At 44.9% G+C, this 26435-nt stretch overlaps 1 protein-coding gene across 11 annotated transcripts in view; it reads right to left on the bottom strand.

Moving 5' to 3' along the window:
- Positions 1 to 26435, bottom strand: part of shank2b (SH3 and multiple ankyrin repeat domains 2b) — a 1108014-nt gene that overhangs the window by 392968 nt on the left and 688611 nt on the right. For all 11 annotated transcript variants that reach the window (XM_068046566.1, XM_068046567.1, XM_068046565.1 and 8 more), the window contains one exon: positions 24708 to 24783. In XM_068046566.1, coding sequence (XP_067902667.1) covers positions 24708 to 24783 — 76 coding nt within the window. The remainder of the gene's footprint in view (positions 1 to 24707; positions 24784 to 26435) is intronic.

Raw genomic sequence — 26435 nt, forward strand, 5'->3', positions numbered from 1 at the left:
AATTATTTATGCTGGTGGGGAGTCTAGAATTAGAGGACATAGCCTAAAAATTAGAGCTAGGCCCTTCATGAATGAAATTAGGAAACACTGAGACGCAAAGGGCGGTAGAAGTTTGGAACACTCTTCTGCAAACAGAAACTGATGCTAGATCAATTGTTCATTTAAAACTAAGATCAATAGATTTCTGTTTGACAAAGGTATTAAGGGATATGGGTGAAAGGCGGCTATATGGAGTTAGGTACAGATTAGCCATGATCTCATTGAATGGTGGAACAGGCTCGAGGAGCTAAATGGTTTACTTTTTTTTATTTGTTCATGGGATGTGACTAGCACTAGCAAGGCCAGCGTTTATTGCCCATCCCTAGGTGCCCTTGAGAAGGTGGTGGTGAGCCACCTTCTTGAACCACAACTTTTCTGTAGTGGCTTGATACAACTGTGGCTTGCTAGGCCATTTCGGAGAACAGTTAAGACTCAACCATATTGCTTCAGGTCTGGAGTCACATGTAGGCCAGATCAGGTAAGGATGGCAGATTTCCTTCCCTGAAGGACATTAGTGAACGAGATGGGTTTTTATGACAATCCAGTAGTTTCGTGATCATCATTACTGAGACTAGCTTTGCCTGATTTATTAATTAACTGAATTTAAATTCCCCAGCTGCCATGGTGGGATTTGAACTCGCATCCTGGGAATATTAATCCAAGCCTCTGGATTACTAGTCTACTAACATCACCACTACACCGCCTCCATGTTCCAATGTTGTCGAGACAACTAAGGACTAGAAAAGTAGAGCAGAGAAGGACTGGAGTTCTATGTGGCTGACTTTAGCAAACAGGATTGGCAGGGGTGATACTGACATGCCTTCCCAGTAGCAAAGCAAAATACAATGAAGTTCTAAAGAAATGGAACCTGACTTAGAAAAATAGCTACTGAAATCTGATCTGATGGTAACAGCAGTAAGAAGACACAAGAACATAAGAAATAGAAGCTGGAGTCGGCCATTCGGCCCCTCGAGCCTGCCCCTCCATTCGATAAAATCATGGCTGATCTTCTACCTCAGCTACATTTTCCCGCACTGTCCTTAGATCACTTGATTCCCTTAGTACTCAAAAATCTATCGATCTCTGACTTGAAGAAACTCAATGACAGAGCATACGCAGCTCTCTGCGGTAGAAAATTCCAAACGTTCACTACACTTTGAGTGAATAAATTTCTCCACATCTCACTTCTAAAGGCCGACTCCTCATATTGAGACTATGGCTCCTGTTTCTAGATTCACCAGCTTGGGGAACTACCTTCCCAGCATCTACCCTGTCAAGCCCCTTAAGAAGTTTATATGTTTGAGTGAGATCACCTCTCACCTCTCAGTGATGAACCACACAGATTTCAATGGAGCCCTAAAGCAGAAGTTTCACTTCATCTGTTGAATGGGGGGAGTATTGGCACCTTATACAACAATAATTCGATCATTACTGCCTGACCATCAGCTTCTAGAACTCTATATGAAGCTATGTGGAAAGAAGAAGGATGGAAGGAAATAAACTTCATTTATATTGCACCTCTCCCAAAGTGCCTCATAGTCAATAAGTTACTTTTAAAGACCCTTTATCTCTGTTATGAAGACAAATACAGCAGCCAATTTACACATAGCAAGTTCAAACATTGACCAGTTAATATATTTTTGAGGTGAGGTATGTTGGTCAGGACACCAGGAGAACTCCCTGCTCTTCGAATAGTGGCTTGGGATCTATTATATCCACTTGAACAGGCAAACCGGGACTCAGTTTAATTTCTCACCTGAAAGATGACAACTCAGATAATGAAGCATGCCCTTCCTTACTAATGCACTAAAGTATTAGCATAGATTCAGTGCTAGTTTCCAGAACACCTGTTGGATGGACGAAGTTTCTATTTGTCTGCAAATAGCAGCTCTAAAGTGATATAGGTGTTCTTTTAATGGCTGTAGAAATTCTAACGCTCAAGTTTCTGGGATTTCGATAATTAGCTAATCATGGCACTCTCCTTAGGCCCTAAGCTTTGGAATTCCCCTCCTAAACCTCTCCACCTCTCTCTCCTCCTTTAAGATGCTGCTTAAAGCCTCTTTGATCAAGCTTTTCATCATCTATCTTAATATCTTCCTATGTGACTCAGTGTCAAATGTTCCTGTGAAGCATTTGGGACAGTTTATTACATTAATGATTCCATAGAAATGCAAATTGTTGCTGTTGTTGTAAAAAGGATTGTACTTGATAATAGATTCTTCTTTAATAAGACTAGTTCATGAACCTTAAATTCATTTAGTCATTTGGTAGTACAGAACTTGAGTATTTCTGAAATTAGAGTCATAGAGTTATACAGCACAGAAACAGGCCCTTCAGCCCATCATGTCTGTGCTGGCCATGAAGCACCTAACTATTCGAGTCCCATTTTCCAGCACTTGGCACGTAGCCTTGTATGCTATGGCATTTCAAGTGCTCATCGAAATACTTCTTAAATGTTGTGAGGGTTCCTGCCTCTACCACATCTTCAGGTAGTGTGTTCCAGATTCCAACCACCCTCTGGGGAAAATTTTTTTCCTCAAATCCCCTCTAAACCTGCTGCCCCTTACCTTAAATCTACACCCCCTGGTTATTGATCCCTCCGCTAAGGGAAAAAGTCTCTTCCTATCTACCCTGTCAATGCCCCTCATAATTTTGTATACCTCAATCATGTCCCCCCTCGTCCTTCTCTGTTCTAAGGAAAATAACCCTAGCCTTTTCAGTCTCTCTTCACAGCTGAAATGCTCCAGCCCAGGCAACATCCTGGTGAATCTCCTCTGCACCCTCTCCAGTGCAATCACATCCTTCCTATGGTGTGGTGACCAGAACCATACACAGTACTCCAGCTGTGGCCAAACTAGCGTTTATACAGCTCCATCATAACCTCCCAGCTCTTATATTCAATGCCTCGGCTAATAAAGGCAAGTATCCCATATGCCTTCCTAACCACCTTAGAAACCTGTGCTGCTGCCTTCAGTGATCTATGGACAAGTACATCAAGGTCCCTCTGACACTGGACTTCCTAGGGTCCTACCATCCATTGTATATTCCCTTGCCTTGTTAGTCCTCCCAAAATGCATCACCTCACACTTCTCAGGATTAAATTCTATTTGCCACTGCTCCGCCCATCTTACCAGCCCATCTATATCGTCCTGTAATCTAAGGCTTTCCTCCTCACTCTTTACGACACCACCAATTTTTGTGTCATCTGCGAACTTACTTATTATACCTCCTATATTAATGTCTAAAGCATTAATTTACACTACAAACAGCAAGGGTCCCAGCACCGATCCCTGTGGTACACTACTGGTTACAGGCTTCCACTCGCAAAAACAACCCTCAACCATCACCCTCTGCCTCCTGCCACTAAGCCAATTTTGGATCCAATTTGCCAAATTGCCCTGGATCCCATGGGCTCTTACCTTCTTAACCAATCTCCCATGCGGGACCTTATCAAAAGCCTTACTGAAGTCCATGTAGACTACAACAACTGCTTTACCCTCATCTGCACATCTAGTCACCTCCTCAAAAAATTCAATCAAGTTAGTTAGACACGATCTCCCCCTGACAAAGCCGTGCTGCCTTTCACTGATTATTCCCTGCCTCTCCAAGTGGAGCATAATCCTGTCCCTCAGAATTTTTTCCAATATTTTCCCAACCACTGATGTTAGACTCACCGGCTTGTAATTACCTGGCCTATCCCTGCTACCCTTCTTGAATAATGGTACCACATTCACTGTCCTCCAGTCCTCTGGCACCTCTCCCGTGGTCAGAGAGGATCTGAAAATTTGTGTCAGAGCCCCTGCTATCACCTCCCTTGCGTCACACAACAACCTGGGATACATCTCATCTACGCCTGGGGATTTATCCACTTTTAAGCTCGCTAAAGCATCTAATACTTCCTCCCTTTCAATGTTAATATGTTCAAGTATATCGCAATCCCCCTCCCTGAGCTCTACACCTACATCGTCATTCTCCACAGTGAAAACAGATGAAAGTAATCATTTAAAACCTCACCTATGTCCTCTGGCTGCACACACAAATTGGTCCCTAATGGGCCCTACTCTTTCCCTGGTTATTCTCTTGCCCTTAATATACTTGTAAAACGCGTTAGGATTTTACTTTATATTGACCGCCAATGTTTTTCATGTCCCCTCTTCACTCTCCTAATTACTTTTTTAAGTACCCCCCTACACTTTCTATACTCCTCTAATGCCTCCGCTGTTTTCAGTGTGCCGAATCTGCCATAAGCCTCCTTTTTTTTTCTGATCCAATACTCAATATCCCTTGACATCCAGGGTTCCCTGGACTTGTTGGTCCTACCCTTCACCTTAAAGGGTACATGTTGGCTCTGAACTCTTTAGTAGTACTCACCTTATCGCCAGAGGTTTTTTTTTAACAAAAAAAAGTTCCCCTTTTTTTAAAGCTATTTAAATGCACTAACAGCTGCTACTCACCCAACCAATCAGCTTGCAGATTTTCCATGATGTCATTGTAAGTTTCTTTTTCGAGTCTGAGCGCGCGCCAAGAAGGACAGCAGGTCTGCCGGCCTGCCGCCACTCCTGTCTTCAGATAAGTGCAAAAATAGAGACATGCTGTCGCAGCTTTTTGTCTTGCATTCACCAGGGCAATCCGCAAGAATCCAATTCATTAAAGGATTTTTAAAAATTCATTCATGGGGTGTGGGCGTTGCTGGCTAAGCCAGCATTTATGGCCCATCCCTAATTGCCCTTGAGAACGTAGTGATGAGCTGCTTTCTTGAACCTCTGCAGTTCATGTGAGGTAGATACACCAACAATGCTGTTAGGAAGGGAGTTCCAGGATTTTGACCCAGTGACAGTGAAGGAATGGAGATATAGTTCCAAGTCAGGATGCTGTGTGGCTTGGAGGGAAACTTGCAGGTGGTGGTGTTCCCATGTATCTACTGTCCTTGTCCTTCTAGGTGGTAGAGGTTGCAGGGTTGGAAGGTGCTGCCGAAGGAGCCTTGGTGCTTTGCTGCAGTGCATCTTGTAGATGGTACACACTGCTGCCACAGTGCGTTGGTGTTGGAGGGAGTGAATGTTTGTGGATGGGGTGACAATCAAGTGGGCTGCTTTGTCCTGGATGGTGTCGAGCTTCTTGAGTGTTGTTGGAGCTGCACCTATCCAGGCAAGTAGAGAGTATTCCATCACATTCCTGACTTGTGCCTTGTAGATGGTGGACAGGCTTCAAGGAGTCAGGAGGTGAGCTACTCGCCGCAGGATTCCTAGCCTCTGACCTGCTCTTGTAGCCACGGTATTTATATGGTACTCCAGTTCAGTTTCTGGTCAATGGTAACCCTCCAGGATGTTGATAGTGGGGGATTCAGCGATCGTGATGTCATTGAATGTCAAGGGGTGTTGGGTTAGATTCTCTCTTGTTGAAGATGGTCATTGTCTGGCACTTGTGTGACGCAAATGTTACTTGCCATTTATCAGCCCAAGCATGAGTGTCTGGACATGGACGGCTTCAGTATCCGAGGAGTCGTGAATGGCGCTGAACATTGGTTACAAAAGAGTTCTGATGTTCCAAAGCAATTTTCTCTGCAATTGAAGGAGCATTTCATAAGGATTCTCCTGATGCAGAGACAGAGGAAACTGGGCCCAGTGTACTGAGCTCAGTGGAGACAGGCCGTATTTTGTTGGATGCCTGGCTGTGGGGCCAGCTTCACAATTAACTTGCTTATCCCTTTCCTGACTCTGCCGGGAACAGGGTCCTCACAGGGACTGGCTGACACATTCCAACTACCGAAGCCTTTACATCTTGAAATATTCCACAATTAACATAGTGAAAAGCCACAAAAAAGGCCTGTTCAGCATTTAAGAGGGTTTCTGTTAGCAATGTTCACTTAGTAGAAGGGATTCCAGTCAGGGTTTTAGTTGATCATGAGAGGCCACAAAACTCTCTTTGTTGACTTGAGCCTTGAAAAGGTACCTGACATAGATCTCGAAATTTTGGGAATGGGAGTCAAGTTAAAGCCTTGATAAGGTGTATGGGATGCCTTCTTATTAAAACTGAAATTTGTTAAGTGAATATTGGGATGACGTAATCTTTTGATAACTTATGAATCTGCACTAGAGGAAGAAACATATAAAGAGGGGTGTCTGATTCTGAATATAGAGCTCAATGTGAAAGAGAAGCACGCACCACACTGCAAGGTAGAGTTGAAACTGACTGAAATAGAATCACTGCCCACGAGGGTGGTGGAAGCAGAAACAGTCAATGGTTTCAAAGGAATTGGATGGGCACATGAAGGAAATAAACTTGCAGGGCTACAGGAAGCGAGTGTGGGATGGGGGCGTGGGTGGATGGGACTGACTGGATTGCTCCGTGGAGAGCCAGCATGAACTCGATGGGCTGAATGGCCTCCTTCTGTGCCATTAATGACTATAAATAGGCTGATAACAGGTGTGGTGGTCTCCATGGAAAAATCTTCCCACTCCAACTTGCAATAACAGCGCAGTGCAACCAATTCTGATGACAGAAGGAAAAAAATCCGTAGGCAAATATACATAATAAAAGGGATGGGGAGCTCACCCAGTTTTAACTGAAGAAACTCTTAAAGAGATAGTGTTCACGGAGCTATTTTCACCAAATCGCCTGTTCACCTTGTGTATATGTAGTGGGGATCTGCCCAAGGGCAGGCCCTCTGCTCGATTCTCCACGCCTGACGCGCCTACGCTTCCTCTTCAGTTATTCGTAAGAGCCTCCCATTTTTTACCTTCCATAAGAAATGAGCAATATGACTAGGGAAAAAGTACATGAGGAGATTTCTCACTGGCTTCCTCATGTGTGCTTTAAAGGAAACACAAGTCCTCTTCCCGGAGGAGACTTGAAAAGAAAATAGTCAAACCTGAAATTAATTTTGCTTACGAAAAGACCAGAAGCTGGATTTTCGAAAAAGAATGCACACTATGAAGACTGTGAACAGCTGTGGTCTCCATATTATATAAAGGATACAGAGGCACTGGAGAAGGTGCAAAAAAAGATGTACCAGAATTATACCAGATCTTGTGAAGAGGCTGGGGCTCTTTCCTCTTGAAAAGAGAAGGCTGAAAGCCGACCTGATAGAGGTCTTCAAGATTATGAAAATGTATGATTATGGTAGATGTGGAGAAGATGTTTCCATTTAGAGATGAGACCAGAACTAGGGGCCATAAATATAATATAGTCACTAATAAATCCAATAGGAAATTCAGGAAAAACTTCTTTATCCTGAGAGTGATTAGAATGTGGAACTTGCTACTACATGGAGAAGTTGAGGTGAGTAGCATGAATGCATTTCAAGGGAAATGGGATAAGCCCATGCAGGTGAAAAGAATAGATCAGCTTCTTGCTCTCTCTCCTCTGAGTTTACTGCCTCCTTTCCTCCCTGGGGCGGCGCAGTGGTTAGCACTGCAGCCTCACAGCTCCAGTGACCCGGGTTCAATTCTGGGTACTGCCTGTGTGGAGTTTGCAAGTTCTCCCTATGTCTGCGTGGGTTTCCTCCGGGTGCTCCGGTTTCCTCCCACAAGCCAAAGACTTGCAGGTTGATAGGTAAATTGGCCATTAGCAATTGCCCCTGGTATAGGTAGGTGGTAGGGAAATATAGGGACAGGTGGGGATGTGGTAGGAATATGGAATTAGTGTAGGATTAGTATAAATGGGTGGTTGATGGTCGGCACAGACTCGGTGGGCTGAAGGGCCTGTTTCAGTGCTGTATCTCTAAACTAAACTAAACTAAATCTCTCCCTCCATATGAGCTTTCCAACCCTTATTCACAGCCTTGACTTTTTATCTCACATGACCTCACTACTCCCATATAGAATCTTCGAATGGTTACAGCACAGAAGGAGACATTTCGTCACTTCATGTCCATGTCAGCTGTCTGCAAGAGCCAGTCACCTCGTCCCATTCTCCTGCCTTTTCCCCATAGCCTTGCAAATTTTTCTCTTCAGATAATCATTCAATTCTCTTCTAAAGACCTCAATTGAATCTGCCTCCACCAAACTCTCAGGCAGTGCATTCTAGATCCTAACCACTCGCTACTGAAGAAAGACTTCTTTCGTGTCACTTCTGCTTCTTTTACCAATCGCCTTAAATCGGTGTCCTCTGGTTCGCGACCCTTCCACCAATGGGAACAGTTTCTCACTATCTGTTCTGCCAGACCGCTGAGGAAAACAGTCCCAACTTCTCCAATCTATCCAAGTTCCTCATGCTTGAAACCATTCTTGTGTATCTCTTCTGCACCCTCTTATAAGGCAACCCATAATCCCCTTCTCACTTCCTATCCCATTTCATTCTGTACCTACCTCAGAAATAAAAAAATCCCTCCAGTATCTTACCACTGCACCTTCAAATTCAAACTTTTGGCCTACACTTTGTCATGACATTTCTGACAGACTTGCTAAATCACATCCTCTCCACCATCTTTACTACCCTTGTCCCCATGAAAAACCATTACACTCTCTCACCCTAGCCATTGTCCCAGAACCCCACCCCCCCATATCTTTGCTCCCTTAAGTTTAAGTGGTGCAGATTTGAGCGTTTTTGACAGACAACTAGTTTAAGTGTCCATTGCCAGATCTGGCTGGATCATATAAAGCATTATCAGGTCCTGCTCTCCATTGCTAAAACAGTCCACTATTGGAATATTATCCAGGAAGGGGTAACACCCAATCTATCTTCTCCACTACAAACCCTCCATTGCCTCCTCTACCCTCACCTCCAACAATAAATGCAAGGAGTACATGGATTTCATTGTTACAAAGATCGAGACCATCCATTCAGCTGTCTCTGTTTTTTCCCACTGGACTTAACTTCCCGTATCTATCCTTCCAGTCACAACCTCAAAAACCTCTTAACAAATTTGTCAAACACATCTCTGTCTCTGTCCCTATCGCTGTGACCTCCTCTAGACTTACAGCAACCCCTACCCAGGTTCTCTCCGCTCCACCAAATCTGACCCCTTGAGCATTCCCAATTTTAATCACTCTACCTTACCTCAGCTGCCTAGGCCCTAAGCTCTGGAATTCCCTCTCTAAACCTCACCACCACTCAGCCTCGCTTTCCTCCTTTAAGTCATTCCTTAAAATCTACCTCTTTGACCAATGTTTTTGCCATATGTCCTAATATCTCCTTATGTGGCTTAATGTCAGATTTTGTTTGGTAATGCTTGTAAAGTGCCTTGGGATGTTTTATTATATTAAAGGTGCTATATAAATGGTAGGTGTTATTATGTTGATGAGGTTAGATGAAGAGGGGTAGGTGATGGCTTGTGTGGAGCATAAACATGGGAAATAGCGTGTTCCTGTGCTGTAAATATTTTGTAATAATATGTCATATTTTGTAAGAGTGACACAAGCTCTACTCCATGAGGGGATACGAGGGGAGACAGTACTCTTGGCAATACTGGTGGACGACCCCCTCTTGTGTTGCTATGGCAACTCTCCATCCATTATGTTAGCAGAGGTGTAAATCTGAATTAGAATAATGTAAAATAGCATACAAGGGAAGGCGTTAAGCGTTCATCCTCCAATATTGTCAATAGCATGTTTTACCCTACGGTCTTTGTGGTGAGTCTCAATAACAAGCAGGTGCAAAACAGTGGAAGTGTTACCTACCTTATGATTTGAGCCTTCTCTTCATGAGAACTTTCATTAGTGCTTTGGGATCCAAGGCTGTAAAGTACATGTGCAAATTCTTCATATTTTTGATCTCTTAAGTCACTTAGTAGGAACTAAGACTTCTTAATTAATATTTCAGATTACATCGAATTTTGCAGCAGAGAAACAGGCCATTCGGCCCAACAGATCTGTGCTAGTGTTAATGCTGCACATGAGCCTCCGTGCAACTTTCTTCATCGCACTGTATCCTTCTATTCCTTTCTCCCTCATGTATTTATCTAGCTTCCCCTTAAAGGCATTTGTGCTATTTGCCTCAACCACTCCATATGGTAGCGATAATTTTTTCAAGAAATAAAGTTAAAAGATATTTTCATATACAAGCAGGATGCACCAACAACACAGAGGGCTAAAAATTTATTTCCTCCTGCTTTGAGATGCGAGTCTCACGATTCGTGCTCCGCCTGCATCTGCTCCCTTTGAGCCAGGCAGCACGGAAACTTTGTGCTGCTTCCTCATTTTCATGATTGTAGTTTTCAGCCGAGTGCAACCCCCGTGCAGTTACCTGACTGAATGATCAAAAGGGGGCCTAGCAGCTTGTGAGGCTAGCATGTGTCCCAACTAGCCTGCAGCTCCTAAAGGAAGCTCCTGCTGACTGCCAGAACCGTAATGATCTGCAATTGGAAACAGACCAAATGGAGCAACAGGCCAGAGAGAGAGAGGAATCCCAGCTTCACAGGTGCACTGGAGGCCTTCGTGATGGAGGTCAATAGAGGGAAAGAGGCCATGAGCTGAATTTTGCCACAGAGGTGGGTTCAGAGGTGGGTATGTCAGCAACTTTGTGTCAGAATGTGGCATGCCGGTTATGCGATGTTTTGTCATCTCTGTGCGATTTTTCCAGAGGTGGCATCTTGGGGATAACAGCTTCTCGCCCAGAAGTGGCGGGTGCTCAATTAAACTCATTAAGCAGCCATGTGTCCAATTCTGTCAACGGCGCATGAGGCCCTCGCTGTGTCGGGGCCCTGCCATGGATTGGAAGCGGCTTCGCAGCGGGAGGGCCAAGCTGTGACTCTTTTGAAAGTTTAAGATTATTTGCTGGCAGTCATTCACAAAGGGGATTTATCCCCAGGCAGCATGCATACCCTTGCAGCCACTTCATGGAGAATGATGGCTCTGCTAACGCTTGCCCTGCGGCAGTGGCAGGCACGTCCCTCCCTCTGAAGGTGCTTCCATGGCGCCACTGCTGCTCCCGTTGATGGCGAGGCATTGCCCACACTGCAAAGGTGGCCCGCGGCCCTACCCGCAGGCTAGGTTGAATGGATCTCCCAACGCTGGAACCTGGCTGCCGTCCCCAATTAGGGAAGATGAAGATGAGGACTTTGACAGGGTGACGTACAAGAGGACACCGATGATGTTGCACACTGAGATGCTTGGTGTATTCATAGGCCTGCCAGCAGCCTCCTGTCAATGTCAAGGAGAACTGAGGACTCTGCCTTCAATATGGCTTCAGCATGGCATAGGACTTGGTGTAGAACTTGGAGCCCTTCCTTTTCAGTGAGGAAATGACGGGCAACTCCATGACTGCACTGCCAGACTGACACAAGTTGGTGTGTCTGGTGGCTACTGGCTCAGCTTCCACTGTAGCACAGGCAGAAGGCGCTCAAAGGGAAGGGTAGATATGATGCTGTCAGGCAGGAACTGAGGAGCATAAGTTGGGAGCATATGCTGGCAGGGAAGGGCACGGTCGAAATGTGGAACTTTTTCAAGGAGCAGATAGTAGGGGCCATTGATAAGCATGTCCCTGTCAGACAGGGAAGGGATGGTCATGTGAGGGAACCGTGGTTGACAAGAGAGGTTGAGAGTCTTGTTAGGAAGAAGAAGGATGCGTATATAAGGTTGAGGAAAAAGGGCACAGGCATAGCTCTGGAGGGATACAAGATGGCCAGGAAGGATCTGAAGAAAGGGATTAGGAGAGCTAAGAGAGGGCATGAAAAATGCTTGGCGGGTAGGATAAAAGAAAACCCCAAGGCCTTTTACGCGTATGTCAGAAATATGAGGATGACTAGGGGGACCGTAGGTCCGGTCAAGGACAATAGCGGGAGACTGTGTGTTGAGCCGGAAGAGATAAGTGAGGTTTTGAATGAGTACTTCTCTTCGGTATTTACGAATGAGAAGGGGTGTATTACTGAAGAGGACGGTGTGAAACAGACTGGTAAGCTCGAGGAAGTGCTCGTTAGGAGGGAAGATGTGTTGGGGTTTTTGAATAACTTGAAGATAGACAAGTCTCCCGGGCCTGACGGGGTATATCCAAGGATGTTATGGGAAGCAAGGGATGAAATTGCAGAGCCGCTGGCAATGATCTTTTCATCTTCTCTGTTGACGGGGGTGGTACCAGGTGATTGGAGGGTGGCAAATGTTGTGCCTCTGTTCAAGAAAGGGAATAGGAACAACCCTGGGAATTACAGGCCAGTTAGTCTTACTTCGGTGGTAGGCAAGTTGATGGAAAAGGTGCTGAGGGATAGGATTTCTGAGCATCTGGAAAGACACTGCTTGATTCGGGACAGTCAGCACGGTTTTGTGAGGGGTAGGTCTTGCCTCACAAGCCTGATTGAATTCTTTGAGCAGGTGACCAAGCAAGTGGATGAGGGTAAACCAGTGGATGTGGTGTACATGGATTTTAGTAAGGCATTTGATAAGGTCCCCCATGGTAGACTTATGGAGAAAGTCAGGAGGCATGGGATAGTGGGGAATGTGGCCAGTTGGATTAAGAATTGGCTAACTGATAGAAGGCAGAGAGTGGTCTTAGATGGTAAATACTCAGCCTGGAGCCCAGTTACCAGTGGCGTGCCACAGGGATCAGTTCTGGGTCCTCTCCTGTTTGTGATTTTTATTAACGACTTGGATGAGGAAGTCGAAGGGTGGGTCAGTAAATTTGCAGATGATACAAAGGTTGGTGGAGTTGTGGATACCGAGGAGGGCTATTGTCGTCTGCAAAGGGACTTGGATAGGTTGCAGTGCTGGGCTGAAAAGTGGCAGATGGAGTTTAACCCTGAAAAGTGTGAGGTCGTCCATTTTGGAAGGACAAACACGAATGCAAAATACTGGGTTAACGGTAGGGTTCTTGGGCATGTGGAGGAGCAGAGAGACCTTGGGGTCTATGTGCATAGATCGTTGAAAGTTGCAACTCAAGTGGATAGGGCTGTGAAGAAGGCATATGGGGTGTTAGCGTTCATTGGCAGAGGGATTGAATTTAAGAGCCGTGAGGTGATGATGCAGCTGTACAGGACCTTGGTAAGGCCTCATTTGGAGTACTGTGTGCAGTTCTGGTCGCCTCATTTTAGGAAGGATGTGGAAGCCTTGGAGAGGGTGCAGAGGAGATTTACCAGGATGTTGCCTGGAATGGAGAATAAGTCTTACGAGGAAAGGCTGAACATTCTAGGCCTCTTCTCGTTAGAACGGAGAAGGATGAGGGGTGACATGATAGAGGTTTATAAGATGATCAGGGGAATAGATAGGGTAGACAGTCAGAAACTTTTTCCCCGGGTGGAGCAAAGCGTTACAAGGGGTCATAAATTTAAGGTGAAGGGTGGGAGATATAGGGGGGATGTCAGGGGAAGGTTCTTTACCCAGAGAGTGGTCGGGGCATGGAATGCCTTGCCTGGGGAAGTTGTTGAGTCAGAAACTTTAGGGACTTTCAAACGGCTTTTAGATAGGTATATGGATAAAGGAGAATGATGGGGTATAGATTAAATTGTCCTTGACAGAGGACAAAGGATCGGCACAACATCGTGGGCCGAAGGGCCTGTTCTGTGCTGTATTTTCTATGTTCTATGTTCTATGTTCTAATGCCACAATGCTACAGGTAGGAGCTCAGACCGAGGTCATGAGATTAAGGTTTGCTGCCATGCAGACTCAGACTCCTGCCATCGTGGGTGCAGATCTCAGTGTAGACAGGGGCTGCAGATTCTCACGGCATTCCAGCAATCTGTTCTCCAACAGATTCCTGGGATTGCTGAGAGACCGCCCCTGTGAGCGCCAATGATTTTGTGGAGCATGAGCCTGCTGTACTCCCTCAGCTTGACAGCATTCATGCTCCCACCACTGCCACTCTGCCAGTGCCTTCGCTGTTGACTCTCAGCCAGCCAGCCAGCCCAGACTGCTGCTGCCCATGCCAAGGTGGAGCAGTCCAAAGTCGGGCCCTCAAGGCCAAGAGCTGCTTGAAGGAATCCTATAAGGCCAGCTGCCATCTCCCCAGTGAAAGCCATCTGCCTTCCACCAGCCATGCTGCAGCCATTGAGGTCGCACTGGTTAGGAGCACAAGGCCAGGGAAAGGTACCCACAATACAGGCTGTAAGGGATTGCACAAGGGTAAATAGTTTATTTTTGTTTGTATAATTGGATGTGTTTTTGGATAAAGATGTTATGGAAGGTTATTGTTGCTGGCTTTTGTTGCAAGATCTTGGCCAAGGGGATGCTGTGATGGGGCGTCCCCAAATGGATGGGAAGATGGGGAATAGCGGAGCCATGGTGGTGGAGGGATGATCTCCCAAGGGAAAGAGTCTGAGCAAGCACTCTTGTATACACTGTCCAGGGCAAAGGAGTCTCGGATGCCTCCTCCACTTCTTCCTCTTCCTCCTCCTGACAATGCCTCCAGATGCCTGGTGACAATGGCCCTCAGGGTGGCGGTGTCGTGGGGGCAGCAGACCACCATGTACTTGGAGACACCCTTCGGAGAGTATGGTTGGGCTCGCCCTGAGCAGTCCAGGCAACGGAACTATTGCTTTAGAAAGCAGATGGTCTGCTCCGTGATGTTTCTGGTGGCTTCGTGGCTTTCATAGTACGCTGGTTGTCCTCGCATTGTCAGGTGCTGGAGGCGGGGTGGGGGGGGGCTGGTGGCAGTGGTGGTGGGATCATCAGCCAGGTGCTGACAAATTGCCACTTGCAGTTTACAAACTTCTAGCTTCTTCCGATTCGGTGTAGGGCACTCTCTTTCTCTGCAGTGCACATGCGAATGCAGTGAATCCCCTCAGCCAGCAGCCACTTTGTGGGATTAAAGAGGTGAAAGACTGTGGCAGCTGTTGAGCAACACAACCTGACTGAAGCTCTGCAGGCACTGTTAGCCTCAGGAAGGGGGAGCAACACAGAATGAACCATCACTAGCACAGTGCCAAGTGGACAGTACAGGCAGCAAGCACGAGAGGCAGTCACTGACAGGGTGAATGCTGGCGGGGCTTGGGGTGGGGGGGGGGCGGGGGTGGGCGCAACAGGTCAGAATTTTCTGGTGGGTGAGGTTCCTGCTTGTCCAGACACATGACAGGTAAATGGGACTTGGTGCGAGTTAAGTCATGGGCAGCAGAGTTTTGGATGACCTCAAGTTTACAGAGAGTAGAATGTGGGAGACCAGCCAGGAGTGCATTGGAATAATCAAGTCTAGACGTAACAAAGGCGCGAATGAGGGATTCAGCAACAGATAAGCTGAGGCAGGGGCGAAGTCGGGCGATGTTATGGAGGTGGAAATAGGTGGTCTTAGTGATGGTGCAAACATAAGGTCGGAAGCTCACCTCTGGGTCAAATGTGACACCAAGGTTGTGAACAGACTGGCTTAATCTCTGTTGCCAGGAAGAGGGATGGAGTTGGTAGCTAGGGAACTGAGTTTTGAGTGGGGATTGAAAATGATGGCTTCAGCCTTCCAAATATTCAATTGGAGGAAATTCCAGCTCATCTGGTACTGGATGTTGGTCTAACAGTTTAGCAACAGTGGAGGAGTCAAGAAAAGTGGTGGTGAGGTAGAGATAGGTGTGGTCAGTGTACATGTGAAAACTAATGCTATGATTTCGGACAATGTCACCGAGGAGCAGCATGTGGATGAGAAATAGGAGGGGGCCAAGAATAGATCCTTGGGAGAATACCAGAGGAAAGAGTGTGGGAGCAGGAACAGAAGCCATTCAAGTGATTCCCTGGCTCTGATTAGATAGATAAGAATGGAGCAGTGCCACCCAGCTGGACAACAGTGGCATTGAAGGAGGATGGTGTGGTCAACCGTGTCAAAGGCTGCAGACAGGTCGAGAATGATGAGGAGGGAAAGTTTACTTTTGTCACAGTCACACTGGATGTCATTTGTGACTTTGATATGAGCTGTTTCAGTACCGTGGCAGGGGTGGAAACGTGATTGGAGGAATTCAAACATGGAGTTCCTGGAAAGATGGGACTGGATTTGGGAGGTGACAACACGTTCAAGGACTTAGGAGAGGAAAGGGAGGTTGGAGACAGGATGGTAGTTTGCAAGGACGATGGGGTCAAGGGTTAGTTTTTTTGAGCAGAGGGGTGATGACAGCAGATTTAAAGGAGAGAGGGACAACACCTGGAGGGAGAAAACCATTAACAATATCAGCTAATATGGGGGCCAGGAGGGGGAGTTGGGTGATTGGCAGTTTAGTGGGAATAGGGCCAAGGGAACAGGAAGTGGGTCTCATGGACAAGGTGGACTCAGAGAGGGCATGAGGAGAGATCGGACAGAAACTGGAGAAAGATGTGTGTTCAGGGCTTGGGCAGGGGGTAGCATTAGAGGAAGTTTAGCCAGGTGGGCTAGTGGAAGGGAGGGACATGGCAGAGTCAGCTGATCGGATGGTCTCGGTCGTAGTGGCAGAGAAGTCCATGAGCTCCTCGCAATAATTGTTGGAGTTAAGGGTGGAGGGGACAGGGAAGAGGAGTGTAAGAAGATGGTTTGCAGTAGAGAACAGAAACCGGGGGTTATCTTTGCATTCTAGGATGATCCTGGAAATGTGAGCAGTTTTAGCAGACAAGAGCAGGACCTGATAGTGTTTTATGGGGTCCAGCCAGATCTGGCGATAGATGGCTAAACCAGTCATCCACAAAATCCTTTCAGGTCTGCATCCCATGGATTTAGGGAGTGGAGATGTGGGCCTTACCAGGGGGAATGGCCAGCATGAGAGAGAGTTCTGGTTTTATTGGGGACTGGGCATTAAAGGTGGAGGTGAGGGTACAGTTGAACAAACTAGTAGTTGCAGAAATGTTGGGGAAAATGGAAGACCAGGGGCTTGATAGTTGGGATTTTGGAAGTGCAGTTATTGATATATCAAACAGTGACTGAATAAAACTGACTTGCTGCTGCTGCGATCTCCATATTGGCTGTATTACCAAGCACACCCAAACCTTTATCTGGAGAGGATGGTAATGTCAATGTGGCCAGTGTTAATTGTAGCTTTGTTTCCTCTTACTGCTTTTTCATAGATAATTAAGCAGAAAAGGACTTGCTCAAGGGGAATTTCTAGGACTATGGGAAAAAAGAATATAACAATTTCAAAACGGGAGGTACAGACAAATTTTGTTAGCATGAACCCCAGAAATGACACACTTTAATTGCTATGAGTTCACAGTGTCGGCCACGGCTTAGTGTGTAACACTCTCACCTCTGAGTAGGTTGTGGGTTTAGAATTCAACTCCAGAGACTTGAGCACAAAAATCTCGTCCGACAGTCCCAGTGCAGTGCTGGGGGAGTGCTGCACTGTCAGAGATGTCGTCTTCTGGATGAGATGTTGAACTGAGGTCCTGTTTGCTCTCTCAGGTGGATGTTAAAGATCCCACAGCATTATTTAGAATAAACGCAGAGGCATTCTCCCCAGTGACTGCTCAATATTCCTCAATCCACACCCCTAAAATAGATTATCTGGTCATTATCTCACTGCTGTTTGTGGAATTTTACTGTGTGCAAATTGGCTGCTGTATTTCCTACTTTACAACAGTGACCACACTTCAAAAGCACTTCATTGGCATTACTGCTCTTTGGGATGTCCTGAGGTTGTGCAAAGTACTATATAAATACAAGATTTTTCTTTCTGTCTTCAAGGCCTTTGAGACATTTTCACTGCACAGTAAAGGCCACAGATTTGAGATTTCCATAGAAAAACTGCAGAATATGAATTTCAAAATCCAGATAAAATGACATTATGCATCATAACTGATCTGACTTGTTCAGTAAGTATAACCCTATGGGCCAAACGATGAACAAAATCACAGGATCCAATCCCCAATTCACCTGTAAATACCATAGTATGAGGAAACAAACCAGAATCCTGACTTATTCAACAATGATAACACAAGTTTAGCATCTTTAATATAGTAAACCATCCAAAGATGCTTCACAGGAGAGTAATCAAACAAATTGATACCGAGCCATGTAAGAGCTATATCTGGGCAAAGAGGTAGGTTTTAATGAGCACCTTAAAGGAGGAAAGAGAAGTAGAGAGACAGAGAGGTTTAAGGAGGGAATTCCAGAGCTTAGGATCTCAGTAACTGAAGGCGCGGCCAGCAATGGGGATGCACAAGAGGCCAGCATTGGGGTAGTGCAGATATCTCAGAAGGTTGTAAAGCTGGGGGATAGGGAGGGACAAGGATTCGAAAACAAGGATGAGAATTTTAAAATTGAGGCATTGCTCAACTGGCAGCCAATGTAAGACAGCAAGCATGAGGGTGATGGCTGAATGGGACTTGCTGTGAGTTAGGATACAGGCAGCAGAGTTTTGAATGAGCTTACATTTATGGTGAGTGGAAGATGTGAGACCAGCCAGGTCACCTGAAAACAGAGGGCCTGTGCATAGGTGTTAATTAAACTTCATGCTAATCTTCATCACACTACAGGAACATCAAGGGTAAGTTCTGATTAAAGATCAATTAATTTTGCCGTCTACACAACCTGAATTAGTGCTGTTCAATGAAATATCACTCTAATTTCACACTGAATAAATTGAATGCCCATATCGTTAGATATAGTTTCTTTTGTGATGGAGACACCTTTAAACAGGAAGTTAAAATCTCTAAACATCTAAATGTGTTTAACTAAATTAAATTTCTGTCCAATTTAGATCACTGCAATTGAATGCATCTCTTAAAGAAAATTTTATTTTTTGTTGGATTTTGTGTTGCATTGAGGAATCTAGTTGTTCAAAGACTAAAACACTCGACACACTGCAGTCTCAGTCTCAGACCCAAATTTTCGGAGAATCACCCCTTGCTACTTCAGGTAGAAAGTAAGTTGCAACTGTCTTAACCTAATCACACTGAAGCTTATTAACACCACAAGAGGAAGGAGCTTCTGATACCAGCAGCCTGAGCTGGATCCAAACCCATTTCCTGGAGGAGAAAGGTTTAACATTCTGCCAATTCTGTCCTGATGTCTCTCTGCACCCTTTCTAAAAATAAAGGTGCACACAACAGTTCATTGCAGCAGTCCTTCATTACATGTTCCAGCTTATACAAAATTGGAATCCATTTAACAGTGTTAACAAAGGTAAGAAACTATTAAAGCAAGTGCTACCGCTCAGTTAAGTGATGATTAGGTGTGCATGTTACTTGTATAAATACCAGGACAAACCTCAGTTACATCCTGTGACATACAAGTGATCACAAGCTGCCTAACTTGTTAACTCACTCCTAATAATTTATGCCGAAAGTAGAATCTGTGATTTTTTAAAAAATCATCTACATTTAATGGTACATCTGATTGATTTGAATATATCCCCCAATATAAAAACTGTCATCACATTTCATTGTAATTGCTATGAGAATGATTTTATGTTATTCAAGGATACTCAATAGATAACTGGAGAGCAAGCAGTTTGTGCCTTGACTCAGGACAGAGAACATAACCCACAAAAATGTCAAAGATGGCAGAATCCTCATCACATCAATCACTCCACCTAACACAAAGGGCAGTAAGACTCAAGCAAAGGGCACACTGCACCACAAACAAATTCGACATTCAAGTATTTCTCAATCTTAACTGGTTATCAAACTATTATCAACATCATCAGAGTACTAGAGTGTGATGATTAAAGCTCCCCAGTTTACTTCAAAAGTAATTTCCTGTTAGTTCTGCTAACATCTTTGCTTTGCTGCAGTAACCCCTGTCACTGTACATGAACCTTGAACTTACAAGAAGCTTATTACTACAGGTGAGGAGGAGGTCCCAGAAATGACAAACCCTTCAATGACCTGAAACGTTAACTCTGCTTCTCTCTCCACAGTTGCTGCCTGACCTGCTGAGTATTTCCAGCACTTACTGTTTCTATTTCAGATTTCCAGCATCTGCAGTATTTTGCTTTTATATAAATGACCAGGTAATCCATTTTATGAAGTTTGTTGTAGGTAAATATAGGCAAGGTCACTCGAAGAACTCCTCTGCCTTTTTTTGAATAGTGTCATGGGATCTCTTACATTCACCCGAGACAGCACAGAGGGAACTTGATTTAATGTAAGAAGGCACCTCAAATAGTGCTCCCTCTGTACTGCATTGATGTGTCAGCCTAGATTATGTGCTGGGGTCTGGGGGGTGGAATGGGGAGGTGGTGGTGGGGGTGAAGCTCACAATCTTCTGATTAAGAGATGAGACTGAGACCACTGAGTCAATGTTGACATCAGCCTCAAGATGATCCTGATGCTAGTCTGAAAGGAGCTGGAGGCATAAAGTTGAGAGAGAACAGTGCCTTGGCTGCCACAGTCAATGATGTCTCTGTGGTGGAAGCTGGCAAACCTTCTTGTAGCAGATGGCTAGACCTCTGTTACTTCCCTGCGGAACCTAAGCTCTTGGAAGCTGCTTCTCTCAGCCAATGCCACTTTGCAGTGCTTGGAACTCTAGATAACAATTCCCATTCTTTATGCTCTTGATTGAAATCCTGTGATCAACTGCTTTGAAAGGAATCCCCATTTCCCCAGATGAAATGCCAATGGCCTGTATTGTTAACTCACTTTCTCTCTCCACAGATGCTGCCTGATCTGCTGACCATTTTATACATGCAGTAGTCAATTGCTCACAAGTGTATCAAGGCACTAAGGTGAAGGTTAAATGTTAAATTTCCAATATCAAGTTTTTAAATTTCCAGCATCCATAGTATTTTGCTTTTGTGTTGTGGCTATTGAGCATCCTTGTAACAGCTTGAGGCAGGGGTTACCAAAATTGAGGAACAAATACTAATTCAGACGCTGTAGTTTGAGTGGGTGACCCTTATTGCAACTTTGAGAGAGAGTTCTCGGGCCGGATTTTCAAAATGGGTCAGGAACCTGATGCCCGGGTAATTTCCTGGTCCTGACCCCATGCCTTTGATTTGTTAATGCCCTAATTGTGCAGGAGGTGAGGTTGGCACCCAACTGGTAGCCATGATGGGGCCTGCTGCTGCCTTGTCGAAGAGAGCAGACAGCTCCTTATAGGGCCAGCAGCTTAAAAGAGGAAGACGTTGTTGAAAAATCCAAATGTGAGGTAATGCCTGGGATCAAACTCAAAATTCCGAGGGTTGCGTAATTTTTAACCCTATAAAAAAAAAGTATCATAACCTGCACCAGTATGTTCAGGTCTGCCGGAACCCAAACTGAAAATTCCAGTCCCAACTTCCCTGGCCGTTTAACAAGCTAAATGGGCTGTTAATTGGGGGAAAACAGGTTTCCCGTACCCTCACTTGATAAATTGTTTTGCCTTAGAGGCACCCGCGATCCAGAGATGCCCTCTGGGTCCGCGATTTTAAATTGCATCCGCACCCAGTCACGACCCCACCGACATTTGAAAATCTGGCCCCTCATCTCGAGATAGCTCTTAAGGATAGCCTCAACACTGGAAATTTAACAGTGGTGCATTAAATACAGACTATAAACTTATTCAGTATTGTAATTTTAGACAGGTTGCTTGGCTTCTGTTCCATAAAATGAACCCACCACCAATGGGCGATAGGTTAGTTATATAATACAGAACATAGGAAGATAGGAACAGGAGTAGGCCATTCAGCCCCTCGAGCCTGTCCTGCTATTCAATGAGATCATGCCTGATCTGCGGCCTAACTCCATCTACCTGCCTTTGGCCCATATCCCTTAATATCTTTGCTTAACAAAAATCTATCTATCTCAGATTTAAAATTAACAACTGTTCTAGCTTCAACTGCTGTTTGTGGGAGAGAGTTCCAAACCTCTACCACCCTTTGCATGAAGAAGTGCTTCCTAACATCTCTCCTGAACGGCTGGCCCTAATTTTTAGACTATGCCCCCTAGTTTTAGATTCTCCAACCAGTGGAAATAGTTTATCTTTATCTAGCCTGTCTTTTCCTGTTAATATCTTGAAGACTTCGATCAGATCACCCTTTAACCTTCTAAATTCTAGTGAAAACAGGCCTAATTTGTGTAATCTCTCCTCGTAACTTAACCCCTGTAGTCCAGGTATCATTCTTGTAAACCTACGTTGCACTCCCTCCAAGGCCAATATATCCTTCCTAAGGTGTGGTGCTCAGAACTGCTCACAGTACTCCAAATGGGGTCTAACCAGGGTTTTGTACAGCTGCAACATAACCTCTGTGTCTTTATACTCCAATCCTCTAGATATAAAGGCTAGCATTCCATTAGCCTTTTTGATTATTTTCTGCACTTGCTCCTGGCATTTTAAAGATCTATGCACCAGAACCCCCAAGTCTCTTTGGACATCCACTGTACTTAACCTCTTCCCATTTAGAAAGTACCCTGCTCTATCCTTTTTTGGTCTAAAATGGATAATCCCACACTTGCCCGCATTGAAATCCATCTGCCACAGTTTTGCCCACTCACCTAGTCTGTCAATATCTCTTTGCAATTTTATGCTATCATCTAGATTGTCTACACTGCCGCCTAACTTTGTATCATCAGAAAATTTAGATATAGGACTTACTATGCCATCATCCAAGTCGTTAATGAATAATGTGAATAATTGAGGCCCCAACACAGATCCCTGCGGGACACCACTAGTTACATCCTGCCAATCGGAGTACTTACCCATTATCCCCACTCTCTGTCGCCTACTCACAGTCTCTTATGTGGGACTTTATCAAATGCCTTCTGGAAGTCCACATAAATAACATCCATAGACATTCCCCTGTCCACGACCATAGTCACCTCTTCAAAAAATTCAATGAGATTTGTCAGGCATGACCTTCCCTTCATGAATCCATGCTGGCTGTCCCTCATTAACTTAAATTTTTCTAGGTGTTCAGTCACCCTATCCTTGATTATAGACTCCAGCAACTTGTCTACCACAGATGTCAGGCTAACTGGTCTGTAATTTCCTTGGTTCCCCATTTCACCCTTCTTAAAAAGTGGAATGACATGTGTAACTTTCCAATCCAGAGGGACCACTCCTAAATCTAGGGAACTCTGAACGACTATAGTTAGCGCATCTACAATGTGCTCCCCTACTTCCTTTAACACCTTCGGATGGAAACCGTCAGGTCCTGGGGATTTCTCACTCTTTAGTTCCATTAATTTCATTGTTACTGATGTTTTACTTACATTAATTGTATTAAGTCCCTGTCCCCTATTGGCTATTAATTTTTTTGGGACTTCCGGCAAGTTATCCTCCTTTTCAACTGTAAATACTAAGCCAAAGTAATTGTTCAACATGTCTGCCATTTCCCCATTATCAATGACAATATCTCCATTTTCAGCTTTTAGTGGGCCTACATTGCTCTTGACCACCCGTTTTCCCTTTACGTAACTATAAAATTTCTTCTTATTGATTTTGAGGTCCCTTGCAAGTTTCCTTTCATAATCTCTTTTAGTAGCTCTTATAAGCTGCCTTGTGACCCTTCGCATCGATCCCATTCGGCCAGATCTGTGCTGCATTTTGCATTTTTGTAAGCCCTTTCTTTTTGTTTTACACTATCCCTAATCAAAAATCCCTAAACAAGCATGGATTTGTTTGTACGTCATAAAATTTCCAGTAAAGAGATACGTTATGAGAAGTGTTGAATAATTTATAGGCTAGAAATTAATGTTAGTGCTATTAGCTATTTTAACAGAGAAAATGGTCCATTTAAACAAAATGATTAATCACTGTGTTAAAATAGTGGAACAGAGAAATGTCCTACAAATGTGTTAGCTAATCTTGCAGCAGTTTCTAGCCTTCTGTCTTCATATCCTCGTGTGTTTGGTTGAACGCACAAGTAATAGATCCAGGACTATAAGTTTAACCAGCTGACCTGAGAATTATACAAATTTTATGAAAGACTGGTGACATTACTGTATGTTCAAGGTCATATCTACTAACCAGGGAGCAGTAGTTCAACAATTCCGATCAAAGGAAACAGGAGTCCATTTTTACTTTCCTGTATATTCTTGAGAAAACTTTAGGAACAAGGAGCATTTTCACCTGTTCTGCACAGGCTGCGGTGCCTCATAATCAGCTGAAAGACTTTCTGCCCCATGTCTGCTGACACCACTCTCTCGCCAATCATACTAAGCATTTTGTGCAATGACAAAATACCCTAAGCTATCTGTTGCACTTTTGACCATGAACAAAATATGCCCAGGAAGACTGCAAAATGCTCAGAGTGTGATGTACATAAAACGTCAGCCACTGCATTTTGCTCAGGGCATATTAACCTGAGGACTACAGTGGTTGGCATGGTTGATTGAATACTAAATGCATTTGTGTGACATTCTTTTGGCTGCTATTGTGAGACAGGCTTTAACCAGTTTGTTTGGGGTGGAAATTTGTCTTGGGGGAGGTGGGGGTGCCGGGCAGGGTGGTGGTGTTAGGGGATGCTAAATGGGCAGTATTGCACATAGTGCCCGATTTTAACTCTGTGTAAGTGAACGGGGTTTTAAGTGAGTTAAAATCTCTATGTCCCACCCGATATTCAGTTCTATTGAAGTTAACGGAACTGAATAACAAGCAGTCGATACCATATTGCCCTTGTCGCAATACAGTCGTAGATCCATTTGACCCTTAATCTTCTGCCAAAAGTATGTGCAGAGAAAGTTCACGTAAATGGGTTAACCATTGACCTGCCAATATTGTCACCAAAGATTTCTCGGCTGTGGCGCAGAAGCTTGTATAGTCAAAGTCCATGAAAATTTGGTGCAAAGTTGTGTCCTGAATCTTTTGAGAACTTCAAGACACACTTGTGCCCATTTCTTTGGGTCACTCTCTGAATTCAGGCTCTGGAGGGGATAATTATAATGTGTACAGTGTTATTCAAATTATTAAAACAAGACAAGCATCAAGAAATAATGTGCAGGTCCTACCTCAATGCATCAAAACTGTCATATGATCCAACTGTATAGTGCCTAAATAATTTCTTCGCTCTGTCGGTACGTGTTTCTGTAGAGAGGTGAGAAAGGAAAGTTAACGTCATTCAAATGAATGTCTCATTTACAAAGAAAGGTCACTAAGCCTTTCAGTTTAGAACAGGGCTCTTTTTTTTGCTCACATCACTACAGCATGCAGTTTCTGCCATGTTTTGAAGAGTGGCACTCTTTCAAAAGAGCTGGCACAGACATGATGGGTCGAATGGCCTGTTTCTGTGCTGTATCACTCTATGAGTCTTTGATTCCACGTGTCATCACATTTTTATGCATGCAGAGAAATCATGAAACATGTACGCCACTGCTTTAAAAGTAATGAGGGATTATTCACCACAAGCTACCGATGAGTCATGCTGTGGGACCTCTGAGGTTTTAAGCACCTGTGAAACCTAAAATTCATTCAGCACTTTTATTGCATCGGTACTACAAATTGCCAAGTTGCAGAAAACTATAAAAAGAAATTCAGTTTTAATGTTACTCAACAATAATAACTTATATTTAGATAGCATCTTTAACATTGTAAAATGTCCCAAAGGACTTCACAGGAGCGTTATCCATCAAAGTTTGATACTGACCCACACAAGGACATATTAGGACAGGTGATCAAAACCTTGGCTGGGATTTTATGCGTCCCCCTCTGAGGGGTTGGAGGCAGGGAGGCACGGAGTATTGCGATGGGTGGTGGGGGGTGGGAGATGGACGGCCCATTGCCTCCCCATTGCCAAGCGATATTCCCGAGGGCATGATAGGCAATCTGTGGCCCACGAGGACCCTTGTCGGGAACCACTTTAGCCGGGTACCACCCCCCCCCCCCCCACTGTTCTGCTGGACTGTACGACCACCCCCTCCCCCAACCCCTCGCTGGGGCATTCTGGCCTGGTCCCAGCGACTCCGCCTCACTTACCTGAGGTCCGGGGTTTCACCACTCGGCCTGGGTCCAAGGCCCCTGCAATACCGGCAGTGACCACCCCTTCCAGTGGCGCTGCTGATACGATGAAACAGCCGGCCCTCTGATTGGCCAACAGCTCTTGGTGGTGGGATCCCTGTCTTTAAAGGGACGGGGATCCCAGTGCGGGAACTTAGGCAAAAAAGCAACTGAGGATCACTCCGGTGGGGAGTGGGTGGGGGAGGCCACGAAAAGGCAAAAACAGGCTTTCCCCTGCCTTTTCGGCCTTGTGCCCAGAGCCCAGTCTCCAACACAAAATCCAGCCCATTGATGCAGGAGAGAGAGAGGGATATCGAGGTGGGGAAGTTTAGTGAAAGAATTCCAGAACTTTGGGGCTGGGCAGCCTATGGTGGGGTAAAGGAAATTGAGGATGGGCGGAAGGCCAGAACTCGAGGAATACAGAGACCTCATGGGCATGTAGGGCTGGAGGAGTATGGGAAGTCACAGCACAGGAAGGAATTTGAAGTATATCAATATTACAACACCTCAGCTGTTAAATTATTTATTCTCACCTATTTTATTAACCAGGAAAGGCACAATAACAGTCTCAAATCCCAATGAACTAAAGTAGCCTGCACACATCACAGCTCCAGCGACCCGGGTTCAACTCTGGGTACTGCCTGTGTGGAGTTTGCAAGTTCTCCCTGTGTCTGCGTGGGTTTCCTCCGGGTGCTCCAGTTTCCTCCCACAGCCAAAAGACTTGCAGGTTGATAGGTTAATTG

The sequence above is a fragment of the Heterodontus francisci genome, chromosome 14, assembly GCF_036365525.1.
Source record: "Heterodontus francisci isolate sHetFra1 chromosome 14, sHetFra1.hap1, whole genome shotgun sequence".
Taxonomy (NCBI): Eukaryota; Metazoa; Chordata; class Chondrichthyes; order Heterodontiformes; family Heterodontidae; genus Heterodontus; species Heterodontus francisci.